We start from the raw sequence: 8,183 nt of genomic DNA on the forward strand, positions 1-8,183 counted from the left end.
TTTATTTCTGCATTTCCGGGGCAAGTGAGGGCCTCAGTGGCATTAGGCGGGCCAGAAAATACAGAATCGACTTTCACTCGGCGGAAAAATTCGATTTTGGCGAAAGTCGACTTTCCCCCCGAAAAAAGCCTAAATATGGCACTTTGGCTCTGGGTGCAAAAAAAAAATTTTTTTATTTCTGCATTTCCGGGGCAAGTGAGGGCCTCAGTGGCATTAGGCGGGCCAGAAAATACAGAATCGACTTTCACTCGGCGGAAAAATTCGATTTTGGCGAAAGTCGACTTTCCCCCCGAAAAAAGCCTAAATATGGCACTTTGGCTCTGGGTGCAAAAAAAAAATTTTTTTATTTCTGCATTTCCGGGGCAAGTGAGGGCCTCAGTGGCATTAGGCGGGCCAGAAAATACAGAATCGACTTTCACTCGGCGGAAAAATTCGATTTTGGCGAAAGTCGACTTTCCCCCCGAAAAAAGCCTAAATATGGCACTTTGGCTCTGGGTGCAAAAAAAAAATTTTTTTATTTCTGCATTTCCGGGGCAAGTGAGGGCCTCAGTGGCATTAGGCGGGCCAGAAAATACAGAATCGACTTTCACTCGGCGGAAAAATTCGATTTTGGCGAAAGTCGACTTTCCCCCCGAAAAAAGCCTAAATATGGCACTTTGGCTCTGGGTGCAAAAAAAAAATTTTTTTATTTCTGCATTTCCGGGGCAAGTGAGGGCCTCAGTGGCATTAGGCGGGCCAGAAAATACAGAATCGACTTTCACTCGGCGGAAAAATTCGATTTTGGCGAAAGTCGACTTTCCCCCCGAAAAAAGCCTAAATATGGCAGTTTGGCTCTGGGTGCAAAAAAAAAATTTTTTTATTTCTGCATTTCCGGGGCAAGTGAGGGCCTCAGTGGCATTAGGCGGGCCAGAAAATACAGAATCGACTTTCACTCGGCGGAAAAATTCGATTTTGGCGAAAGTCGACTTTCCCCCCGAAAAAAGCCTAAATATGGCACTTTGGCTCCGGGCGAAAAAAAAAAAAATTATTTCTGCATTTCTGGGGCAAGTGAGCGGCGCAGTGGCATTAGGCGGCCGAGAAAATACAGAATCGACCTTCACTCGGCGCAAAAATTTGATTTTGGCGAAAGTCAACTTCCCCCCTGAAAAAATCCAAGATATGACACTTTGGCCCCAGGTGAAATTTTTTTTTTATCTCGACATTTCTCACGCGCCTCGCGCTTGGAAAAATCGAAGATCTGACACTTTAGCTCCGGACATATAGAGGCCATATAGAATTGCACACTTGAACTTATAGTTTCCTCTATAATTGTTGGTTAATTTAAAAAAACAGTTACGTCTGTTCACGGAGATTTTCTTAGATTTTATTGATCATACAGACAAAATGCCAGGTTTAACTCGAAAGGAATGTGATTCTTCGCCAGTGCTACACTCATTACAATTGGACACTTATTTAATCTCATCTCAATACAGTATTTTACTCCTTAGGATGCGTTATCTCACGAATCCACGTGAGATAACTAAAAACTCTCGTGAAAACGTCAGGAAAACCTTCGCCACATCCTTCGGCATTAGAAATAACGCCCACGACTTCATTGTTGATGACGAGAGGACCGCCACTGTCACCCTGAATGTAAAAAAATATTAGTAAACCAGAGTCTATTACTTGAAGATCAGATAACACCAGTTGCTAACTTAAATTACTCACATCACAGAATCCAATTCCGTAGCTGATGACCGCACATAATTGAGTGTCTGGTATTGTCCAGCAATCTTCATTCTCGTGGACCATCGTTAGGGCTTTTTTCAATGTCGAGGAATATGGTCCGTTTAATGTAGTAGCTCCCCAACCTGTTATGATACCAATCTCACCTGGCTCCGTATTTCTGGACGCTAAAGCAATAGGTCTTATTTCAGAACTCTCTTCGACAGCAGTTTTAAGCTGAAAAACAAAACAGATTTCTTATGTTTCTGGAATTTCATCTGATATATCCAATGAAATTTCAATGGCTAACGCACCGTAAGAATAGCTATATCATCATGAAAGTCTGAACTGGAGTCACCAGTGTAGTTGTCATGGACATGCACCTCCTCAACTTTCAGAGAATTTTCAGAACTCTTACTACTGTTGCTTCCTGCGTACACAGTAAAAACACGTGCAGATAATACCATGTTATAAATACGGCTCTTTGGAAGTTGCAAGACCGCACAGTGTCCGGCAGTCAAAACGTGTTTGTTGGTGATGAGGGTTCCACCGCAGATATATACGCCATTCCGGTGGATCGAGACCAATGATGGAAATTCTTCAATTGATGCATTTACTCCACCGATTATTCTCGCTGGCGGCTTTGCCCTGCCGTCTGTAATTAGTATTCAAGACGCTATTCATGTTATTCTGTTAGTTATTGATAGTAGTTACCTTCAATGACGGTGCAGAGCATCATGAAGATACAGAAAACACGAAAAATCCGGAATTTCCCCAACATGATCTAAAAAAACGAACTAGACGAACTGAGGAAAATGCGACTACGAGCCAGTTTTAAATGCACCAGTGGGCACCTGTTAAATTATTCGCCTTGAGTGAACTCGCGGAATGATTGAACTCGAATTTTCTACATTTATTTTCCCATTATGATTAAATTATTCCAGTTAGGCGATCGGATCATTAAGTTGATAGATAAGAAGATTGATAATCTAAAATAATGTGCGCAGGGGGAGGCATATGGGTCCGCCAGGGAAATGGAGCATCAGATATTGAAACCTTTTGACGAATTATTACTACAATTCATTGATCTGGTAATTTGATACTTTACCGTTGAATAATTTCGCAATTGAACAAATAGTGAAGGAAGCTAATTTCACAGCGTGCGTATTTTTCTCCTTGGATTGTACACTTGTACAATTAGTGAGAAATATTTCTCATTAACAGTCGAGTAGTTCCTACTTCGTAGTATTGACATAGAATTTTCACGTTGAAATAAAATTTCAATATCTTCAGAGAATAAATCTTCAGAGAATAAATGAAAGATACACAAGAACGATTCTTTCGATGTAATAAAAAATGCACGACTCTACGCCCGCAATTGGAGTGCCGTTAAGGTGGAACATGATGCATCATTAGCTAATTGCACCGATGGGAGTATTTGATATGCCCTGAAAAAATTACAATATCATTTACAATTGTCCTCTTCACTGAAGTGTCGTATCCAGTAAAATGAAGTCCAAGGAGATTCTCCTAAAAATATATCTCATCATATTTAGAATTAATTATATAATTTCGAGTCTGCTGGGTTTAGCACCGTGCAGTATAAAAATAGTGAATCGATCTGCTCAGAGAATTGACCTCACACTCATATTTTCATATTCACGAGTGGGATGTGCATACAATATTGTACTGATCATGTTATGCGTTGTAATAATTGTCATTGGTGTGCCACTTTTGGAAGAAATGCAATATCCAAATGATTCAAAAACATTGAAAACAATCACAATTACTCTCTCAACAATGGGAAATATTGGAGCTATCGTGATAATCAGTACCCATGCAATTCTGCAAAGACGCATTATCAAAATTGGCAATCAACTCCACGAATTTGATAGAAAATATGGTGATAAACTCATTGGGAGGAGGGCCAATGCGTTCAGAGACTTTCGAAGAATGATGCCAATTATTTTTCTCTTCTTCATTTGGACTGGTCTGCTAGTAACAACGGGAATAGCTGAAGAAGAAGTCTATATCCTTAACTCAAGTGTATGGGCATCCTGTTTCAGCTGGTTTTTAACCCAGTACAGCTTAGTTATTCTTGTTCTCAGAGGTCGTTTTGAAGGAATCAATAATGCTCTACTTGCCACAGCTAAATATCCAATTGGATTCGAAGAGAACTCATTATTTCGAGGGAGTGTCACGAATGATCGGTTGATCATCAAAAATTTGAGCATTATGAAACAGGCACGGAAAGAAATTCACAAAATAACACGTGAAGTCTCTAGATTCTACTCGTTTCCAGTTCTAATAATTATCTCTTATTGCTGTTGCTGCTCTGTCAACAGCATGTATTACTGCGTTCTAACGTTGATAGACCCAGAAGTGGATGTTTTCACCAATATTATTATAATTGACTCAATCTTCTGGACACTTATTACCCTATATCCCATCGTAATGCTGAGTACAAGTGTGGATGCATTTCATGAGGAAGTATGTGTAACTTTGAACTGATTTTATGTGCATTATTTGAGAATAACATTGCCATTCTAGACAGAGAAAACCGCAGACATTGTTTATGATATTATGGAGACGTATGCGCCGAATAAAGACATCGAGTCTGAGTTGAATAATTTTGCTATTGAGTTGCTGCATAGGAGAGTCGTGTTCAACGCCTGTGGAATGTTTTCGTTAGACTGCACACTATTGCATTCAGTAAGAAATTATTATATATGGTCATTATAATTTGTTGAATATTGCATTTGTCCTTGCAGATATTTGGAATGATTGTAACGTATCTGCTAATTCTTCTGCAATTCAAACCAGCGGGGAGTGATTCAAAAAATTGAATGATCATTCTTCATCATTATGGAGTGAGGGTTCCACTTTTGCATAACAAACAATTTCAAAATGATTCAACTATTGCGACTGACTGAGAGACATGATCCTCTTTCATTTCTGAGTGAAAACTCACGAATAATTGATACAGAAGGATGAGTAATGGTGTTGTACATAATGGGACGAGTGGAATACACACATACCCATCAATAAATTGCATTTTTTTTCGCTTTTCCTTTCGATCTAATCGTAAAAAAATCTCCTCTGCTTATCAGATGAATGAACAATGGTGTACATAATTTTGTAAAGAGAATACCTATCCATCAACAAATTGCATTGTTTCCGTCGCAATTTCTTTTCATTGTTCCTGTCGCAAAACACTCAATCAGTCTCGACTGAAACCTCAATCCATCAAAATGCAATATTCAAAAATCTATTCGAAAATCCATTTCATCATGCTTCAAACTTCTGTAATAATCTCATTCTTCTTGGGTCTAGCCCCATGTAACATCGACATTGGTGTTCACTCCTCAAAGACAGTGAAGTTTACCCTCACGTGGTCGTATTCGTTAATCGGCTGTGTATACAGTATATCACTGGTCATGTTCTTCCTCGGAATAAATATAGTAGCTGTTCCCAATCTGTACGAAATACCATACCCAAATGACTCTGTTACCTCGATGATGATCATTGTAGTACTCTCAGTGCAAACTAATATAATCGTTGTTACGATAATAATGTTTTATTTACTCTTTCAAAGACATATTATTGCAATCGGAAATCGGTTGAGTGAATTCGATCAAAAATATGGGGACACGTGGCTCGGAGTGTGTGACAAGACATTAGGGGACTTTGTAAAATTTATGGCAATTGTAATGCAATTGTTCCTCTGGATTGCATTCTTCGTAACATCAGTCATGGCTGGAGACACATTATTCTTCGTCGCGTCAGGTTTTGGAATTATTTTCTGCAGCTGGTTTCTATTACAGTACAGTTTAATTAATATAATTATCAGAGATAGATTCAAGGGACTCAATGATGCCATCAGCAGATGTTCTGTGTCTGAAGGAAATTCGTTCTACATTGGGAGCTCCTCGAACAATCAGTTGACCGTTGAGAAATTCATTACATTCACTCGAGCACGGGCAATGATCTACAATATATCCCTCCAAGTTTCTCAGTTCTATTCATTTCCAGTGTTACTAGTGATTTTTCATTGCTCCTGCTCTTCTGTCTCCAGTTGTTATTTCTTCCTCATGACTCTTATGGAGTCAAAGAGTAGCTCGCCTGTAATTCTCTCAGTTAATTCAAGCTTCTGGACTTTCATGGAATTATACCCCATCGTAATACTGAGTGTGAGTGTCGCTATGTTTCATGAAGAAGTGGGTACAATTTTCTCGTAAAATTATCTTTAAAAAATGTCGATTACAATCTCGTGATCAACAATTTTTGTTCAGGCTAAACGAACTGCAGACATTGTTTATCATATCATCGTGATGTGTCCACCCGATGCAGATGTCGTATATCAGCTGAATAATTTTGCTATTGAATTGCTGCACAAAAATGTTCAATTCACAGCGTGTGGAATTTTCTCATTGGATTGTACATTACTGCATTCTGTAAGAACTCCTCAAGATACTTATTCCACTAATTAATGAGTATATTTTGACCACTGGGGTTGGTCTTTCAGATTTTTGGAATGCTCGTGACGTATCTGCTCATTCTTCTACAATTCAAACCACCAGAGGGGTAATATCGTACAGCAGGAAATAAATAATAAAAAATTATCGTAATACTTTTTTAAATAATTTATTTAACTTTCACTTTCAATTCGATTGAAACCGTATTCTCATTGTGATCTAAACTTTATCGCATTGTTTTCATTGTTTACCGATGACTTCATCTGAAAACTTGGGGGAGATTTTTGGACCGATTCGATGAAATAAATAACTACAGGGGCATGAAAAACGCGATAAATCAATCGAGTACTAAAAATGATATTTGAATTTTCTATCTTCGCTCATCCACGTTTCTCGTAATCACTCTTGAGATCCTGATATTTTGAGTAATTATTTCTCCATCTACTCAATAATCTCGATGATGTATTTAGTCGTCGATGTAATTGTGAAAATGAAAATTTATGCTTTACGATTTTTCGATTCACCCACAAGAGCAATTAATTCCTCCCTTACATATTATATACAACAATCTGTGCTCAAATCGCCTGTACATCGCATTCATTTGAGCATTTTCCTCTCCGAACATGAAAAAGCCCTCCATTATTTTGAAATGATAAAATTCAATAACACATTTAATGACTCAACGAATTACAACTGTCGATAAACTTATTTTCTCACTGATTCAGTCACAAATTTTTCTGTATTAAATTCTTTTTCACTCATCATAATATTAAATATAACATGATACTGTACATTTATCCAGACTTGTGTGTGATTGAGAGAGAATGGGGTATTAGATGATTGCGATGTAAGTCGATTGGGAGAAATAATGAACTTGCCATTGTCCCTGAACATAGATAACTCATTAAGTTGACTTTAGAGACCAGCAAGGATGATTCTGGGATCTTCAACAGCGTCCTTGATTTTACGAAGGAACATAACAGCTTCACGACCATCAATCAATCGATGATCGTAAGTCAGGGCGACGTACATCATCGGGCGTATGACAACCTGTAAAAATCATCAATTGATTAATTCATTTTTACTTCATAAATTATTCTTACAATGTCCAAAAGATTTCAAGAGATATTGAAGAAAATGAAAACAACATTCCTTGAGTTCTTTTGGATATTTAACAAAAATTTAAATGAACCACACCGTAATTATTATTTTTTTATCAACTGAAAATGAACATCAAATGAATCTATTTACCTGTCCCTTGACAGCAATAGGTCTATCAAAGACCCCGTGCATTCCGAGAATAGCACTCTGCGGTGGATTGATGATAGGCGTTCCCATGAGTGATCCAAATACTCCTCCATTGCTAATAGTGAAGGTTCCCCCATCCATATCCTCCACCGATATCTTGCCCTTTCTAGCCTTGTCTCCAATGGCAGCCAGTGCAATTTCAATCTCCGCAAAGTTTTTATTCTCAATGCTCCTAAGTACAGGTACAACCAGTCCCTTTGGTGTGGCAACAGCAACACTAATATCAACGTAATCACGATAAACAATATCACCTCCATCGATAACAGCATTGACAACCGGTTGGTCCTTCAATGCGTATGCACTTGCAGCAAGGAATGGGCTCATGAATCCCAGTTTGAGACCATATTTTTTGGTGAAACTCTCCTGATTCTCCTTCCTGAATTCAATGATTTTACTCATGTCAATTTCGTTGAATGTCGTCAACATGGCATTTGTGTTCTGTGCATCCTTGAGACGTTCTGCAATGCGCAGTCTCATGCGATTCATCTTGACTCGTTGCTCGGTTCGAGTCCCGATGATCTCACGAGTGTAATCGGCTGGGGGTAGTTGGACTTTGGCTCCCTCGAGGGATTGGGCATGTTTTATGGCAGCTACTGGCATTGAGGCAGTTGGTCGCTGGGGGGGAGGTGGTGCTGATGCTGGTGGTGGTGGTGGTGGCGGAGGTGGGGGGGGGGCGGCAGATGCTGCAGGGGGTGG

The 8,183-nt window shown here is 39.0% G+C and overlaps 4 protein-coding genes across 4 annotated transcripts in view; 2 read left to right on the forward strand and 2 right to left on the reverse strand.

Annotated features, from left to right (window-relative positions):
- Positions 1 to 1,341: 1,341 nt before the first annotated feature.
- Positions 1,342 to 2,561, reverse strand: LOC107043239 (chymotrypsin-2). The gene is made up of 4 exons (XM_015264629.2): positions 2,419 to 2,561; positions 2,019 to 2,359; positions 1,708 to 1,941; positions 1,342 to 1,626 (listed from the first exon to the last, which is right to left on the reverse strand). The coding sequence occupies exons 1-4, from the start codon at positions 2,483 to 2,485 to the stop codon at positions 1,477 to 1,479; spliced, it is 792 nt and encodes a 263-aa protein (XP_015120115.1). The 5' UTR covers positions 2,486 to 2,561; the 3' UTR covers positions 1,342 to 1,476.
- A 652-nt stretch (positions 2,562 to 3,213) lies between these two features.
- LOC114841477 lies at positions 3,214 to 4,550 on the forward strand. Its single transcript, XM_029126475.1, has 3 exons — positions 3,214 to 4,200; positions 4,261 to 4,416; positions 4,476 to 4,550. Exons 1-3 carry the CDS (start codon positions 3,214 to 3,216, stop codon positions 4,548 to 4,550), a joined length of 1,218 nt encoding a protein of 405 aa, XP_028982308.1.
- Positions 4,551 to 4,994: 444 nt separating this feature from the next.
- On the forward strand, positions 4,995 to 6,292 carry LOC114841478 (gustatory receptor 8a-like). Its single transcript, XM_029126476.1, has 3 exons — positions 4,995 to 5,921; positions 5,997 to 6,158; positions 6,230 to 6,292. Exons 1-3 carry the CDS (start codon positions 4,995 to 4,997, stop codon positions 6,290 to 6,292), a joined length of 1,152 nt encoding a protein of 383 aa, XP_028982309.1.
- Positions 6,293 to 6,332: 40 nt separating this feature from the next.
- LOC107043232 (dihydrolipoyllysine-residue succinyltransferase component of 2-oxoglutarate dehydrogenase complex, mitochondrial) overlaps positions 6,333 to 8,183 on the reverse strand; it is a 4,264-nt gene continuing 2,413 nt past the window's right edge. The window contains exons 7-8 of the mRNA XM_029126471.1: positions 7,431 to 8,155; positions 6,333 to 7,229 (exon numbers count right to left, since the gene is read on the reverse strand). Of these exons, the coding sequence (XP_028982304.1) occupies positions 7,095 to 7,229; positions 7,431 to 8,155 (860 nt within the window). The 3' untranslated portion in view covers positions 6,333 to 7,094. The remainder of the gene's footprint in view (positions 7,230 to 7,430; positions 8,156 to 8,183) is intronic.

The sequence above is a fragment of the Diachasma alloeum genome, unplaced genomic scaffold, assembly GCF_001412515.2.
Source record: "Diachasma alloeum isolate Michigan unplaced genomic scaffold, Dall2.0 Dall_scaffold_00557, whole genome shotgun sequence".
Classification (NCBI taxonomy): domain Eukaryota; kingdom Metazoa; phylum Arthropoda; class Insecta; order Hymenoptera; family Braconidae; genus Diachasma; species Diachasma alloeum.